Raw genomic sequence first — 18747 nt, 5'->3', positions numbered from 1 at the left:
TACTACACAGGATCTACAGCAAATCAAAATTAATTTATAAAAGAAAATAGTGAAAAACATACTTTCAATAAAATACAGTCTTCTAGAGTTTGAATTAGCTTTTTAGATTTAATTCAATTCAAGTATAACATTGGTATTGAAATATTGTACAACAGTTGGTCAACCTGTATATTTCTGGATGCTAAAGAAACGAGCAGCATTTTTAAAACAGTGTGTAACTGAATAAGAATGAGAAGCAGATCTTAATGTTTGAAATCAGAGTGGGTCAAAATGGATGACAATATCTCTGAATTTAGTTTGAAAAGTTGCTGCAATATTCATTAAAATATACTTTGGATAAGTACTTGTTTTCTTTCGTAGACTTAGATGTGACTGGGCAATGATAAAGCGATGGAGCGGGACCTAACAAAGGATAGAAAAGAACAAATAAGAGGGAAAAAATAAAAAGAGACATGCTCCGGTTAAATTACAATGACATATATTATAGTCGGTAAGGATACTAACATAATGGCCAGGGTTGTTTAAAAGAAGTTCAAACCATCTTACTTTTTTTTCAACTGCCTTCACATCTCAGCTAGGGAAATGCCCAGAGTTTGCTAACTGAACTACTGGAATGGACTATTTTAATGCTTACACATTGAAAACTGGGAAAGAATTATTCCAATTCTAGGGTTCCATCGAAGTTCATACCTCACTCTGCCATCTGTGGCATTATTTGATTCCCTCAATTACTTCATATTTTCTTTGCTTCACTTTTTCCACTTAGTGCTTTCCATTTCTTTCTTATTTTCCCATCATAGTCTATTCAAACTCCACATCAGTACCAATAAACCATCACGCCGCATCTCTTTTCAGACACACTGGAGGTGATTTTAAAATGGAGCCGGGAAGGGGGCGGGGGTTGATTTGAGGTCGGGAAACCCATTAGTACGGGTTTCCTGATCATCCTTACAGTTTTGACGAAAGAATGTCTTTTTTTTTGTCGGTTTCCCGTCCGACTGACCGGCCCGATTGACTGGCTGGTCTCAGTCGGACGGGAGACCAGCCAGGGAGAGGACGTCTTCAGGTAAGTCTGCAGGTAAGTCTTTGTTTGTATGGATGGCGGGGTGAGGGGGGGCATGGGTGGAAACAGGGGCATGGGTGGGCAAGACTCCTGGGGGATGGGATCGGGGGTCAGTCACCGGGGGGGGGGGGGGAAAGAGCGGGATCGGGGGTCATTCTGGAGTTCCGTGATCATTGAGGGGGAGGGTCGGGGTTCGGAGGATCGGGGTCAGATGGGGAGGATCAGGGTCGGAGGTCGGTGGTCTGCGATTGGGGTCGGAGGTGTCGGTGCAGGTAGGTTTGTTGGGCTTGGGGGAAGCACTCCTGCTCCTCCGGGCCCACAAGCTGTGCCTTTCTAGGCACCTACCTGTTAGTCTTGGGCCTTCATGCCTCCTTTCACGAGAAGTAAAACAGAAGTCCCAGGAATCCCGGCCCCTCGGGGTTGAAATCAGGAATTAGTGAAAACTGGAGGCCTGAAGCCTCCTTGAAAGGTTTTAAGGCCCGACCCACCTCCTGGGAGCGGGTTGGTCGCCCGCCCCCGTGAAAACCAGAACTGGGCGAGTTGGGGGCTGGTCTGAAATGGTGGCAATTTTCAATGCCCCCCGCCCCCAACCCACCCGTTTTTTACTTTTAAAATCGAGCCCATTGAGCTATGTCTGGGAAAAAAGTCTTGCATGATGGTTTATTTAACAAATGCCACATATTAATCTGTAACTTCATGTAAAAAAAATGGCCTTTAAATATTTCAGTTAAACTCATTTTGGAAATATTTTTAAACAGACTCTTCTTTCATAAAACACAGTTTTATTCTCTATTGATACATTACTCAATCCAATAGACTTCAAACTATTCCCACACTACGGTATGCAATTTTTAACACGCAAACAGGAGTTGCAAATTACAGCTCAGGAGTTCTAGTGTCTCAAAATAGTAAAACGGAACTCTGTTCCACAAAGGTAGACTAACATGCTTGCGGATCCAACATTTATAGAAAGTTAACAATGACTGCAGTTCAAAGCAATTTATTTTATGTAAAGTACTTTGGGCTGTTCCTGAGAGACGTCAAGAGATACTACATAAATGCAAACGTAAATTGTTTTAATTGTCAATAAAGGCATGCATGAACAAGCAATTCTAGTAACTCCCATGCTCTTCTTCAAATAGTGCCATGGGATCTTTTATGTCCACCTGAAGCCTCAGTTTAACATCTCATTCAAAGGTTGGCTGCTCTGTAAGATAATACTATAAGAGAATAAAAGTAGCTAGCTTACACTAAAGTACCCAGCGTACAAAGGGTCAAATAGAAGAATGGAATATAAAAAATACAAGAACAGGCAGTTCTGCTGGTAAGAGAAGCTACTCCTGACCGATCTTTTGTTTCTTAACTTGTCCCATTACCACCCTCCTTGCCTTGCACCATCATCCTTTTTGTCATTTAATCACTCCTGCCCTCTATCACAGACCTTCCCTTTTGTTCTTTCCTCCCCTCGGCCGCCCCTTTTCCCTGGCTCTGTACTTGCTCAAAAACTTTAAATCTTTAACATCTTCCAGTTCTGACGAAAGGTCTTCAACCTGAAACGTTAACTCTGTTTCTTTCTCCACAGATGCTGCCTGACTTGCTGAACTTCTCCAGCATTTTCTGTTTTTATTTCAGCTTTCCAGCATCCGCAGTATTTTGCTTTTGATAAGAGATCTCTATTGATCAGGGAACCGATATCATTCATTGAGACAGTCAGTCTGTACGAATGATGTGGAGATGCCGGTGATGGACTGGGGTTGACAATTGTAAACAATTTTACAACACCAAGTTATAGTCCAGCAATTTTATTTTAAATTCACAAGCTTTCGGAGGCTTCCTCCTTCGTCAGGTGAACGATGTGAAAAGTCTGTACGAAGCAATTGTCAGCAATAAGCAACAAGGTAATTGTCAAATCAAAGAAGTCAAAACATGTCCCTGCCTAGCCAGTGACTTTCTATTGTATCGATGCAAATAAATGTCACTTGAGACCATCTGTTTGCCCGGGAAAGTATAAGATAAGAAGTTTTGACCAGCTCTATCGTATCAAACAAGGGATACAAAGATAATCCCATTAACTGTTGAATCACTAAGAGCCTTTGACCTTGTTGCTTGATAAGGAGGAAGCCTCCGAAAGCTTGTGAATTTAAAATAAAATTGCTGGACTATAACTTGGTGTTGTAAAATTGTTTACACTTGATAAATAACAAAGATCAATCAAGTGTATGGGAGGAAATTCACATCTAATTGGGGCAGACAAGGACACAGCAATCTTTGTAAGAAACAAGCTGTTTAAACCCAAATCGAGCAAAAACACTCAATCTGTGCCTTTTGGATGAGTTTCAGCAAATGCAAGAGTGGGTGTATTCAACAAAAGTACAATGAAAGTTATAAATCAAAAATCACAAAGGATCTAAACACAGCAGAGAACGAGATCTACTGTGTTGTGCTATTGTCCAGAAGACTTGGAAACGGGTAATAACAACCTTGTATTCTGTTATTGTCACTTAAATACTGTGTGCATTGATGATTCTGCTGATGTTATAATAAAGCCTTGTCATACCCAATTGGGATTGCCAAAGTGAATTATTGGAAGGGTAACCTAGGGCTGAGTGCCCACAAACAGGGGACCCTAGCTCAACGCCTCTGACAATGCTGCACACCCTTAGTATTACACCGAGTGTTAGCCTAGATTATGTGCCCAAGTCTGAAACTGACACATTTATTCAGCTATAAAAAAATGATCTATTTAAGAATTTTTTGGGGCAGAACCATATGTTCTTTCTCTTCCTTTACAAGGTCGTAGATTTAAAGATTAGGAACATAGGATAATATGAAGTTGCACAACAGCTACAGCTGTGACCACTTCCAGTTCTGAGACCTTGCCAACTGAACATCTTTACTGTTGGAGATACTGTAATGTGGGTTCACTCCAGTATATGGGCTTTGCCAAGTTTATCATCCGGGTAAAGGCATACATGACATTTAATGCTTTGGGTATGCAGCATTTGTGAAGGCATTTTGTGGAACCATTACACTATGCATTTACTGAATGTTGATACTTTGCATTGTTTATGTTTTCCCACTACTTGAAGGCAAAGATTCCTTTGTCACCTGTCTGCTCAAAAGTATGAGCCCTTAAGTTCAATGTACTCAGGCTTGTGATAATGAATAAATGTATCTTCTTGTGGACCACTGAGGTCTAGAAGTGAAGGCATGGGTGGAATCACGACCCTTGTTACTCTATGTAGCTCCTGCAACACCCAGACACTATTTCTGTACACTGAATCTTATCGTGGCTTTGCAAGACAAAAAATACTATCTAATCAATGCTTCTGTAGAAGTGCTTAAAATGGGACCCCCAAATGTCTGAGCAATCTCTTCGAGGCTATAAATGAGGTAATTGTGAATTGTTTTGATGCAACTGCCTCAGTCAAATGATAGGGAAGCCTGAAAGGATTTAAAGAACATTTCAAGAGGGAGGTCTCTCAAAATGTTCTCTCACAGATCACAAAGGGTTAGTCTTAAAGTTTGGGAAGTTAAGTAGCTGTGCTGTTGGAACTTTCATTCCACAATAAGCTACTCAGGTCTTGGTGTTGACCTTCTTGTTCTTAGGACTCATTGAAATGATTAAAGCCCTTCAATCCAAAATCAAATAGCTCTGACAGCCTTTTTGCATTCTACTTACAAGAGCCTGCACATACCCTAGGCAAAGCAATACAGGGTTCAAGAGGAGTGCACCAGAGACAACATGATGGTTAGAAACACAAAGGAGTTTCTAGAGTTAATGCAAAACTTGATAACTAGATTTGTATTAACAAATTTCTTTCAAGTGTTAGAAAAATAATCAAGCTGGAGAGAGAAAAAAGGACATCAGGTCTTCTCCTTAGCAAGAGCGAGCACATAATCAACTGGTGGGAGGAAAAAGAACTGATGATAGCTGTGAGTGGCCATGTAGAATACAAAAGGAGGAAAATCACATGGTGTTGCTTAAAAACTGTCTTTAAGGTACAAGTGAGTTTTTCCTTCTGGATAAAGAACCTATGTGTAACATAAAAAAGTTTAATGAAATATATTTGTATCATTGCACGTCCCTCAAATTAACATATAGAGTTGAATTATTAAGTAAAAATATTTAAATTTGATTTGAAAATAGTCCATCTTATCTTGCAACATCACACAAGTACACTTAAAAATGCCTCTGTACTTAAGTTTGGGGTCAGCAAACCTATTGGTATGTCCCAACAGTCATCGGTACAATTGAGATGCAACAGACAAGTTGGAACATGCTATTTGTAGCAGCTCTTCAAAGACAGGAAAAAAGCTCTCTTTGAAATATTGCAAATAAACAAGTCACAGCATGGTGTAAGTTAAACGATAACAGAACAGTACTTCTGACTTTTCTTAAATCAAGAAACAGTAATGATAAATATTCTATTTAATAAAACCACACAATGAACGTGCTATAATTTCTCTGTGATATTTCATCTCCAATCCACCTCTGCAACTAACTTTTAGTAGATTAACTGATTATGTTTTTTCTCAACAAGCTAACCATAATAAAGATACACTGGCATTCTGTATAGAAGGATTTCTCAAATCTATTTGAGCTATATACATGCAATTTAAGAAATTACCCACGTTATATTTCAGGAAAGCTGTGCAGAAAAAGATACGGTCAAATCCCTTGGAGTCACAGATTGCCATTACACTGCATTAACTGTGAACCTACTCATCCTTTGTGCAACCAGGGGTGAAATTCTTATACTTAGCTATCTCAGCCTACACAAAATGCCAGAATGCCTCAATTTATTCAGCTGCAGTTTAAATCCTCTATGAGAATATTTTCTGTTATTTGCTAACTTCAGTGAAAAAGTAGACACAAGTACAAAGCGGGGAGTACTGCTTTATGTTCAAGAGCATGGATAAAAGGAAGTTTCTCAGACTGAAAAAGTGTGGTCAGTGTTGTCCACAGGGGGCTGCTCCTATTTACTATACACATATATGATATGGACTTAGGAACTGAGGGAATATTATTCAAAATTTGATTATCCCAAATTGAGGGTCATGATGAATTACAATGAGAATTATGAATGGCTGCAAGAGAACATAGGCAGGCCCACGGGATGGGCAGCAGATGCAGTTCAATGTAAAAGAAAATGGTAAATAATACCCTGCTACAGGAAAGATATAAGCAATGGAAAGTGTGCAATATAAATTCACAAGGATGTTACCAGGGACGAAGGATTGAAGTTATCAAGACTTGAGAAATTAGGGCTTTTTCCAACTCAAGCTGAGCAGTTTAAGGAGTGACCTGATTATAAAAAGTTAGAAGGTGAGAAAGTAAATAGTAACAGATTGTTTCCAATGGTCAATGAGATGGTAATGAAGGAAACAAATTTAAAAAACATCATACACAAAAAAAATTGAAAGGGCAGTTAGAGACTTGTTTTTAAACACAAAAGATGGTTAGAATGTGAAATTATGTGTTACAAAAAGCTGTTGAAGCAGAGTCCATTTTGCAAAGGGAATTAGGCAGTTACTTGAAAAAGAGGAATATTAGAATGTTGCAGCACAGAAACAGGCCATTCAGCCCATGAAGTCTGTGCCGGTGTTTTCTCCTTTGCATGAGGCACCTAGTCTAATTACACTCTTCCGCTTCCTTTACCCTTTTTATTTTTTTTTTAGGACCTGTTGAAAGAGGGAGAAAGAAAAGACTAAGAAACAATGGAGATGAACAGAGAAAGAGACAGAGAGAGGTGACGAGAGAAAGCAAGTGAAACCCACACAGAGAAAAGGCGAGACAGAATGAATTAGAATGGGAGATGAGCAGTCAGTGACCAACAGAAAAAAAATTGTTCATGAGCATTGCCATAAGAAATCAGCTAGTATTGAATGAAATGATCATTTATGAAAATAATATTTCAATTGAATAAAAATCCAGTCGTTTTAACACTGAGATCTAAACAGATGTATGAATTAAAATGTTAAGACTGTTCCCAGAATACTTATTTTCCAGATGGACCAAAGGAAAACTATATAACAACTTGCATTTATATAACGTCTTTAATACAGTAAACGTCCCAAGGCACTTCACAGCAGCGTTATCAAACAAAATTAGACACCGAGCCGTATAAGGAGATATTAGGACAGGTTGACCAAAAGTTTGGTCAAAGAGGTAGGTTTTAAGGAGCGTCTTAAAGGAGGAGAGAGAGGCAGAGAGGCAGAAAGGTTTAGGGAGGGAATTCAGGAGCATAGGGCCTAGGCAGCTGAAGACACGGCTGCCAATGGTGGAACGATTAAAATTGGAGATACGTAAGAGGCCAGAATTGGAGGAGCGCAGAGATCTCAGAGGGTTGTAGGGCTGGAGGAGGTTCCAGAGATAGGGAGGGGTGAGGCCATGGAGGGATTTGAAAACAAGGATGAGAATTTTAAAATCGAAGTGTTCCCAGACCGATGTAGGCATATGTAATACAATGTACCAGCCAATGTAGGCATATGTAATACAAATGCATCAGGACCAGTTGGGAAACACACACAGTAACTATTCAATTCTGTTCAAATGCTAGGTATCCAGACAGAGATTACAAAATAGAGAACAGTGGAACAGCCTGTTCATTTGACAAATTAGAAAAATCACAAGTGCAGTTATTCATCACAAGCGCAACAAAGATATTCTGCTCTCTCTACATTGAGTATTCAATTAAGATAACATGTATGGGGTGATTTCAATTTAATTTCATTAGTTTTAATGGATATTACAAACAAGAAGGGTACTCCTGATAAAACTGACACTAGATGCCTGTCTCTTTTTAAATACTACCATATTCCAAAATCACCTTATTACGTAAAATTAATGGGACCATTTCAGTGCCAAATATTTCTAGTTTCATGAGTGAATTATATAGCTGTCAATATTTAATTTCATGATGGTTCTGAAAGATTTTTAAAAACTGAGTTTGCCATCACTAAAGAAAGAAACAGCACTCGTCCATTCAATTTATTTCATCTTCAGTTGTACAGGTTGATTTTTCTTGCTTCTGACATAAATAAAACTAATCACATTGAACAAAAATTGACATTGTATTTGGCAATGGGCTTCCCAATTTTTGCCTTTTTGCTCAATTTTTATGTAACTGTGGGCATGTTATGCAAATTGCTAGTTTGAAAAAATTTGTAAAAGTCTTCCTAACTATTATTCCATCTGTTCTAAGTGGTCTTTTAAATACACATAGTTATTTGCTAATTAAAATATGCATATATTCCATGAAAAGCCCCAGCAGCCTTAGATTTGAATGACTATCTGTCTGAATATACACCCCTTTTTTAAAAATGATCATTTAGCCTCATGAGTGAGAGGTGTTGGGCCTATTTTAATTGGATCAGTAAGGGTGGCACTGTGAAATCAGTATCACAAATGTCCCTCTAGGATACCGCTAATAAAATAATCTAACCTGAGATCCAATCAAACTGAAAGAAGTACAACGTAAACTAAAATCAGTATTTCTTTATTGTGTTCAATTGTACAATTAACATCCTGAGCTGAAGCTAAGTGATGAAACAGCATGCTTCTCAATCTGGCCTCAGAAATGTGACAAAATAGCAGCTGTGATCCAAAGATCGGTGGTGGGGTTTGTTTTAAAGGTTGTTAATTCAACTGTTAATTAGTTACATGGTGTCATTTTCAGATGATTACAAAATGCCAGGGCCATGGTCGGCCTTAGCCCTGGGTATTCCTTTAATTCAAAAACCCTTGATGTAAAGCAGTTAGATAAACAACTCTGTTTGCTGATGGTTTGGTAATGTTTCTTCAGATCAACTATCAAAATGTCACACTCAAGTTACATACATGAATTCATCCTTTTAACACTTCAATGGTGAAAAATATACAGCAAGTTGACCCTCAAACCTTTTAATCACTTATCTGAAATATATTCACAATGATTTAGTGTTGACACATATATTATCCAGCTACAAGCAAATATCTTTTAGTCTAACTCCTCCACAATCAGATACATTAAACAGAAATTTTCAGGTCCTAAATCTGCTTTAAGAAACTCAAATTATTCTGCCATTGCGGAATGGTAGCAGAGCACACAGGGTCCAAGTTTGTTTTTGCCTAATTACCGCAGCTCCAGACAGGTGAGAAACCAAATCAGATAATATCTAACTCTTTGCCTAAAGCCAAAAACCAGCAGTAATTTTCTATTTAATTACTATCTAGAACTATTTGGGCTCAAAGTGCCTATTCAACAAAGCAGTCTTTGTCTGTGACCAATTCAGTCTGGTATTTTACAATATGAGCTAGTCATAGACAACAGGTTTGTCTAGCCAAAGGGATGATTCAGGTCACTACCAATGTCATTTCTGCCAGCTCCATTTTATATTGATTACATCTCTGCTTTGGAAACTGCTACTTCAAAATTATACTTTGTACCAAAAAAAAACTATGGGATTGCAAAAAACTGTTCCAGTGCCAGTGTAGCCGTGTTCAGAACATTTACAGTGCAAACTATAATTTGGACCCCAGTAAAATAAATATATATATATATATATTTAAAATTATCACCTGTAAGTCATGAAGCGGGACAAGCTCAAGGGGCTGAATGGCCTACTCTTGTTCCTATGATAGCTCAGGCACAAGTGAAGAATCAGAGAACACAGTGGTGCAATGTTTTATTATTGGACTGTCTTTTTAAATGCATAGACTGGGCTGTATCGTATGATACAGATCAACAAATGATAACTACAGTTATGTAATGCTTTTTTTCATTCAACTCGATTACCGCTTTGAAGTGAAATAGCGGTAATTTTCTGAATATTGTGACAGAAGCAAATATAAGAGTATTACAAGGTATTGTTTTTCAGTGAGACAACAGACTATTCACAAAGTAGTATCGATACTAACACAGTAAAACTAAAGAATTTAAATTTAACTGGGTATGTGCGCCATACAATTCCCTACATTGCACATAATATATTCTCACTGCAAATCATAGTATCATAGTAGTTACAGCACAGGAGGCGGCCATTCAGCCCATCGTGCCTGTGCCGGCTCTTTGTCAGAGCAATCCAATTAATCCCATTCCCCTGTTCGTTCCCCATAGCCCTGTAAATTTTTTCCCTTCAAGTATTTATCTAATTCCCTTTTGAAAGTTACAATTGAATCTACATTAAATTTAATCTGCCATGTGTCTGCCCATTTCACCAGTCAGTCTATGTCCTCCTGAAGTCTGTTACTATCCTCCACATTGTTTACTACATTTCCGTGTTTCGTGTCATCTGCAAACTTTGAAATTATACCCTCTATACCTAAGTCCAGGTCATTAATATATATCAAAAAGAGCAGTGGTCCTAATACTGACCCCTGGGGAACACCACTGTATACTTCCCTCCAGTCTGAAAAAAAACATTCAACACTACTCTCTGCTTTCTGTCCCTTAGCCAATTTTGTATCCAAGCTGCCACTGTCCCTTTAATCCCATGGGCTTTAATTTTGCTAACAAGTCTATTATGTGGTACTTTATCAAATACCTTTTGAAAGTCCATATAGACATCAACCGCACTACGCTCATCAATCCTCTCCGTTAATTCATCAAAGAACTCAATCAAGTTAGTCAAACACGATTTGCCTTTAACACGATTTGCCTGTGTTGACTTTCATTTATTAGCCCGTACTTTTCCAAGTGCCAATTCATTTTGTTTCTGATTATTGTCTCTAAAAGTTTCCCCACCACCGATGTTAAGCTGACTGGCCTGTAATTGCCGGGTTTATCCCGCTCCCCATTTTTGAACAGGGGTGTAACATTTGCAATTCTCCAGTCTTCCGGCACCATCCCCTTATCTAAGGAGGATTGGAAGATTGTGGCCAGAGCCTCTGCAATTTCCACTCTTACTTCCCTCAGTATCCTAGGATGCATCACATCTGGTCTGGGTGACTTATCTACTTTGAGTACTGCCAATCTTTTAAGTACCTCCTCTTTATCTATTTTTATCCTATCTAATATCGCTGCTACCTCCTGCTTTACTGGTACAATGGTAACATCCTCTACTCTAGTGAAGACCGATGCAAAGTATTCATTCAGTGCCTCAGACAAGCCCTCTGCCTCCACAAGAAGATCTCCTTTTTTGTAGCATTGCTGGCAATAACTTGGTAAAATATTTTAAAAGACAGATTTTGGGGAAAGGAAGCAGTGCATGGAATCCAGAGGCTAGGAATTCACCATGACTTTTATCAGAAACTGAGTTCTGTGGACAATGCCTTTTACACAGTTTCAATCTTCATCCTGAAGCAAACTTAAAAAAATACTGACTGACAACGAACTACGAATTGAAACAGTCTACAAGCTATTCACTTCAATGTGCAAAAAGGCAGTCTTCTCAATAAATACAAACTACTAACATAAAAGGAGCGCAATGTGGTTTATTAAGTACAACATGATCATATTTTTCTTTAAAGGCTCATTAATCTGTGCAGCAGACATATCGATTTCAAGCTACTTTCTGTTTACTATTTTTAAAGGAATGCAGACTAATAAAATTCTTCTCCTTCTGCTTCTTAAACTGTCTAATAACATGTGATATTGACAGGTTTGATTAAAGGCATTTAAAAGTAATTACCTACCTCTGGCAGTCATTTTCCAACATCCTGCCTTTTTCTTATCTCTCCAAATTGTTTTGTGCTCAAATGTGTTCGCCTCTGGCAGATCTCTTTACAGTTTTATAAAAAAGTGATTGATGATTTGAACTTTTTCTCTGATATTTGACAGCTGCTCATTTGCAGGTTGTGGTTATACAAAGGACTGGGATTATGTTGTGTTAATAGACTGCTCCCATGCGGCCTGGATACCTACCAAAAGCTGCGACTTTGATTATCATGGCTTGAACATTAGACAATATCATTTCTCTCAGCAAATCTTCCTGGTTTCGACGCCAGAGGTAAGCCAAAGGCTGGAGATTAAGTCGCCTGCACCTGTGAAGGAAAAAAAGTGTTCAAACTGGATATATTTCAAAAAGTACTGATACAGTTTCTGCCAAATATTTTAACCCTAATCACTTCTACAGTCCAGGAATGATTCAGGTGGTGTACAGTATCCAGAAACTAAAATCATCAGACGGGCATTGAAAAGTCATGGTTTAAAAAAAGCTAGTTAACAAAGTAGCACTCAGGGACCGTCACATTCATTTGAATATTAAAATGAATTAAATTCATTTCCCTTGTCTGTAGGCAAACTTTCAAGAGAATTAGAGGAGACTGTGCAATTGAAATGAAACCAAGTGCATGATGTGGTGCCACAGAATGTTCAGAGGCAGGCTTCCTCCCATAGTTCATCACATGGCATATTTCTAATTTTGATCACACTGTCAAGAGTAGGTAGTTTCTTTTCAAAAGAAGAAAAACTGGAATGAGAGTCACCCCGGGCCTCTCTTATGCACCTCCTATTAGCTGGTTACAGAGTGACACTGATATAGAACTAACTAGAAGCAAGTACTCTGCCAGTACATCTAGTTGTGAAATGTGGAACAGTATGTAGCACTGGGAGGGAGGCAGTTGTACTTTAAAATGAATGAAAAGAATTCTATGATTCCCCCACACCCCTACCCCCCAGCCCAATTGTTTTAAATCACCACACTTACAAAAGCATTAAAATTGCATGTCTCATGGTCACAATACAACACTTGGCATCACTGGGATAACAGGTAACTTTTACTCATTTATTTGTGAAGTTTACCATTCCAATTCCAACAGGCACAAATGAAAACCCTTCATGTCCAATTAGAAGAGCCAAACATAAGTATTCAATGAGCTACTCTTAGACCAAATTTCTTTTCTGCAACAGTATTCACAGAGGATAAAAATCTAACGCTGTAAAATCAGTGCATTTTATCAGCATGTGCAACTGTTCTCCCATCACCCCTGTGCTCACTGACCTACTTTGGCTCCCGGTCCAGGAACGCCTCGATTTTGAAATTCTCATGCTTGTTTTCAAGTCACTCCATGGTGTCACCCCTCCCTATCTCTGTAGCCTCCTTCAGCCCTACAACCCTCCGAGATCTCTGCGCTCCTCCAATTCTTGCCTGTTGTGCATCCCCGATTTTAATCGCTCCGCGACTAGCGGCCGTGCCTTCAGCTGCCTATGCCCTAAGCTCTGGAATTCCTTCCCTAAACCTCTCTGTCTCTCTACCTCCTTTAAGACGCTCCTTCAAATCTAGCTCTTTGATCAAGTTCGGTGTCAAATTTTGTTTGATAACACTCCTGTGAAGCGCCTTGGGACGTTTTTATATGTTCAAGGCTCTATATAAAGGCAAGTTGTTGTTGTTGTTGTTGAGTTTACTTTACTGTTGTAGCAGTTATTCCTGGGATGCACTGAAATGCTGACTTAAGGGTAAATTTGGTAAAGGAGCTGTAGGTGAAGGAGGAAAAAAAATTATGGGCCAGATTTTGCTGTCAAAATAACTATGAGGCTAATGGCGCTCACTGTTATTTATGCACAAATGGTACAGCAACTTCAGGCGGGCAGATGCGTGGTTAAACATGGGTATGTCCAAGTTGCGGCACTCCGCCGTTAGCTTCATGAAAATGGCATCTCGCTGTCTGCCTCACCCTTGAAATGCATTGAACGGCGTGAAGATCTGAATTTGTGTGGTAGATACAAATTAAACTCGGCACTGAAAGTTAAGCCTTGTCATTTCAAGTATAAGTGCCCTTTTAACTTCATCATAAATGTTAATTACTGCCAATCAACCTCTCTGGCTCTGAAAATTAACTATTACAAGCGTGAAGTCTTATTCCTTCAGGTATTAATTGGCGATTTTGAAAATGTGAAATTTAATTTTTTAAAACTTTTTTTGTCTTTTTTTTTCTCTCTTTTAATCCAATCTTTCTTTCCCTCTCTTTATTTCTCTTTCTGTACCTGATTTGACATTGAATTCACACATTCTAATTTACACTTTCTTCTCAGTTCTTGCGCTGTTTGTGTCTCAATCCTTCAATCTGATTGGTTGTGGTGATACACAGTTGTTTGCCCTGTTCACCCAGGTCCCAGATGCCCTGTTTCCCTCACTGTGACGTTATCAGCTCATATTTTCAGCAGCTTGCCACGCAAAATTTAAAAACCTAAACGTGCAAGGGCAAGTCTAACTAAAGGTAGACATAGTTAGATGCCCTGCTACAGCAAAATCTGGCCCTATGATAATGACCATTTTATGGTGCTTCAGATCATCAGCATTTGCAGGAACTAAAGAACCGTTCAACCTACAACCTCAGTCCTATTACAGTTACTCAACGCACTGAGTGCCAAGAAAGATCATATTTTTTAATAATCCTTTTCCTCCACTCCCTATCACAAACAATCCATATTTAAAGTTCAAAGCAATGTATGACTGACTTTTATTCTAAACCATTTTCTCTCATTCTTAAATAAATAAATGCAGAAAGCACACATTCTTAATCAGCATATCAGTAGCCATCTCCAGTTCTAATGTAGTGCAAATAGATCTGGCTTTCGCTCATAAAAAAGCTTGTGTACATAAAGCCATACTAGATACCAATCTAATATAGACTATATTGGTGCTGTACTTTTCGATTAATACACTGTAGTTCTCATGTTCTGCAATTTAGAAATATTTAATATAAAGGGGCTGAAACTCAAAATAATTCAAAATTCTGGGTTTTTTCCCCATTGAAATGAACAAACCATTAAAGAAATCATTAGAATTTGCAATTTTGAAGTTTGTTAGCAAAAAGGAAAATCTTACAGCCAATCATGACACACCTGCTACAGTAATGTTTTAACAATTCTCAAGCAACTAACAAGTCGCTTGAGTGGCGTAAATGTTGAAAAGTTAGTCGCGTTGTGGAGTTCGTAACTGTACTAAAACAATCACTCAACACCAATGGAAAAAATTTCATTTTAACATCCAGGTGTTACAAGATCTCATGAATTTTGTAATGGAGCATCACAAGGACAATTTTGGGAGGAGGACTGCAAAGGAGGATGCAAGTGTGGGAGTCTGTTACATATACATTGAACACTATATCAATGAGTAGAAGGATCTGGATGGAAGGGAGAAAAAACTTGCACAATTTAAAGATCAATGGCAAGGTATGAATATTACTGTAAAGTAGCAGAGCAAGGTATATGTGTTGGAAAGCTTGAATTGCAAAAATATATGTGCAAAAGAAATGCTAATATGTAGCAAGTGAGGTAGCAGAGATTAAAATAGCAAATACAACTTACAATATACATGCCAGTATACTACAAGCAGCAATCTTCATGGGCCAAATCACAGTGTCTCAATTCCACTGCTGTTATGTTTTAATGCAAAACTGGCACATATTCAGAGGTCACAGAGTGGAACAGGAGTTGGACTCTCCCCGCCCCCAGACATCATAAATTACTCACCCTATATGAGTAGTCTATTATCAAACTCACCCCATATGAGTAATCTATTATCAAACTCACCCCATATGAGTAATCTATTATCAAACTTTTTGGAAAAGATTGTTGGGAAAGTGTGGGGGTCTGTAAAGACAGGAGGACAAGAAAGAAATCTTGGTATGTACCATATAGTCAATAATTTATGTCATGTGTGAATCTGTCCACACACAAGCTTGCAACAGGTACAAGCAATGACAATGTAGTGCAGACATGGATAGTTGTGCTTATTTACCACCAATGTATAATATTCTCCCTCCACATAGGGAAACATTGTCTTTTTGCCAAAACTGAAAAGCGGCATGAACCAGGATGCCATCAGATCTGAATCTGCAGATTTCAAGAAAAGGTAGCGATGTTCAGGGTGCATGATAGGGTGAGGCACTGAACACTGGTGATGAAGAGGTAGCAGTGGCTGTGGTTGATGATGGGCCATCTGAAAGCAGGTCCAGAACGTTGTGTGCCCTTTCTGCATTGTACAAGAATACAGATTATAGTGAGCCTGCTTGGATTCCTCCGCCATCAACATCCTGGGGGTCACCATTGACCAGAAACTTAACTGGACCAGCCATATAAATACTGCGGCTACAAGAGCACGTCAGAGGCTGGGTATTCTGTGGCAAGTGACTCACCTCCTGACTCCCCAAAGTCTTTCCACCATCTACAAGGCACAAGTCAGGAGCGTGATGGAATAATCGCCACTTGCTTGGATGAGTGCAGCTCCAACAACACTCAAGAAGCTCGACACCATCCAGGACAAAGCAGCCCGCTTGATTGGCACCCCATCCAGCATCCTAAACATTCACTCCCTTCACCACCGGCGCACAGTGGCTGCAGTGTGTACCATCCACAGGATGCACTGCAGCAACTTGCCAAGGCTTCTTCGACAGCACCTCCCAAACCTGCGACCTCTACCACCTAGAAGGACAAGAGCAGCAGGCACATGGGAACAACACCACCTGCACGTTGCCCGCCAAGTCACACACTTGGAAATATATCGCCGTTCCTTCATCGTCGCTGGGTCAAAATCCTAGAATTCCCTTCCTAACAGCGCTGTGGGAGAACCATCACCACACGGACTGCAGCGGTTCAAGAAGGCGGCTCACCACCACCTTCTCAAGGGCAATTAGGGATGGGCAATAAATACTGGCCTCGTCAGCGACGCCCACATCCCATGAATGAATTTTTTAAAAACGGAAGCAAGAATGTAGCAGGATCATACAGGGAAGTGACTTGCCTTCTTGCATACGATAAGATAGTGCGCGACAGTCCAACACTCCGATATGCATTGACATCTTCATGGAGGACTGGTAATGTATTGGGCAGTGGAAATCTCAATTATACAGGCCATCTCATGAATGCTCCCACTGCTGCTATGGAGGCTTTGGAGTTCAAACTCAAGATGGAGTTATGGCCAGCTTCCTCTCAATTGGAGAACAGTTACAGACAAACATAAGGAAGGGATTTCAAGACTTCATAGATGCCCAGTGCTATGCTTAGACAAACCAGTGGGCACAGAGTTTAACTTGTTCTTAGTTTTAACTGTTGCCTCCAACTGTACTTTGCAAATTCATATTCGCGCTCCTGACACAATTTCTATCCCCAAATCTTTTGCCTGTAATTGTGAAAGAGCTTTGGAGATGATAGAATCATAGAATGATACAGCATAGGAGGCCATTCGGCCCATCTTGCCTGTGCCAACTCTTTGAAAGAGCTATCCAATTAGTCCCACTCCCCTGCTCTTTCCCCATAGCCCTGCAAATTTTTCCCATTCAAGTATTTATCCAATTCCCTTTTGAAAGTTATTATTGAATCTGCTTCCACCACCTTTTCAGGCAGTGCATTCCAGATCGTCACAACTCGCTGCACAAAAAATTTTTCATCACGTCGCCTCTGGTTCTTTTGCCAATTACCTTAAATCCGTGTCCTCTGGTTACCGACCCTTCTACCACTGGAAACAGTTTCTCCTTATTTACTCTATCAAAACCGTTCATGATTTTGAACACCTCCATTGAATCTCCCCTTAACCTTCTCTGTTCTAAGGAGAACAACCCCAGCTTCTCCAGTCTCTCCACATTACTGAAGTCCCTCATCCCTGGTACCATTCTAGTAAATCTCTTCTGCAACCTCTCTAAGGCCTTGACATCCTTCCTAAAGTGTGGTGCCCAGAATTGAACACAATTCTCCAGCTGGGGCCTAACCAGTGTTTTATGAAGATTTAGCGTAGCTTCGTTGCTTTTGTACTCTGTCTCTATTTATAAAGTCAAGGATCCCGTATGCCTTTTTAACAGCCTTTTCAACTTATCCAGCCATCTTCAAAGATTTGTGTATGTGCACCCCCCCGGTCTCTCTGTTCCTGCACCCCCTTTAAAATTGGATCGTTCAGTTTATATTTCCTCTCCTCATTCTTCCTACCAAAATGAATCACTTCACACTTCTCCACTTTAAATTTCACCTGCCATGTGTCTGCCTATTTTATCAGTCAGTCTATGTCCTCCTGAAGTCTGATACCATCCTCCTCACTGTTTACCTCATTTCTGAATTTTGTGTCATTTGCAAACTTTGAAATTATGCCCTGTATACCCAAGTCCAGGTTATTAATATGTATCAAAAAGTGCAATGGTCCCAACACCGACCGCTGGAGGACACAACTGCACATTTCCCTCCAGTCTGAAAAATAACCATTCACCACTACTCTCTGCTTTCTGTCCCCTAGCCAATTTTGTATCCATGCTGCCACTGTCCCTTCAATCCCCTGGGCCTTAATTTTGCTAACAAGTCTATTATATGGTACTCTATCAAACACCTTTGGAAAGTCGATATGTACAACATCAACCGCACTATCCTCATAAACCCACTTTGTTAGTTTATCAAAAAACTTAATGTGAATCAAAAATGAAAAAAAGCAACAAAAAAAAGGAAGATTTTTTTTGCAGCTGGCTTCAAGTGTTTATTCTAGCAGTTATTGCAGTACCACAGTTAACCAAAGCCTTAAATTTAGTACATAGTTCTTCCTCGTAACGTGCAGACGAGATTATTTTTTTGTAAAGCTAGGGGTCAATAAATTCAATCCATTTACCCAGTAAATGAAATACAGTTTAACAAGTTAACAACTTGCTTACACATTTTCTACTCTGACCCGCTGGTAGTCAGAAAGAACGGCACCAACTGAAACTCCCTCCACTCCTTCCTTTTCCTGCAAAACAAAAGAAAAAAAAAATCACCAATGGCACATTTTGCTTATAAAAAATC

The 18747-nt window shown here is 39.4% G+C and overlaps 1 protein-coding gene across 1 annotated transcript in view; it reads right to left on the bottom strand.

Moving 5' to 3' along the window:
• dph6 (diphthamine biosynthesis 6) overlaps positions 1 to 18747 on the bottom strand; it is a 223797-nt gene that overhangs the window by 141165 nt on the left and 63885 nt on the right. The window contains exons 4-5 of the mRNA XM_067991381.1: positions 18618 to 18691; positions 11911 to 12029 (exon numbers count right to left, since the gene is read on the bottom strand). Coding sequence (XP_067847482.1) covers positions 11911 to 12029; positions 18618 to 18691 — 193 coding nt within the window. The remainder of the gene's footprint in view (positions 1 to 11910; positions 12030 to 18617; positions 18692 to 18747) is intronic.

Source organism: Heptranchias perlo, chromosome 10 (assembly GCF_035084215.1).
Source record: "Heptranchias perlo isolate sHepPer1 chromosome 10, sHepPer1.hap1, whole genome shotgun sequence".
NCBI classification, from domain to species: domain Eukaryota; kingdom Metazoa; phylum Chordata; class Chondrichthyes; order Hexanchiformes; family Hexanchidae; genus Heptranchias; species Heptranchias perlo.
Note: the sequence above shows the minus strand (reverse complement) of the source record. Positions and strands in the feature narration are given on the sequence as shown.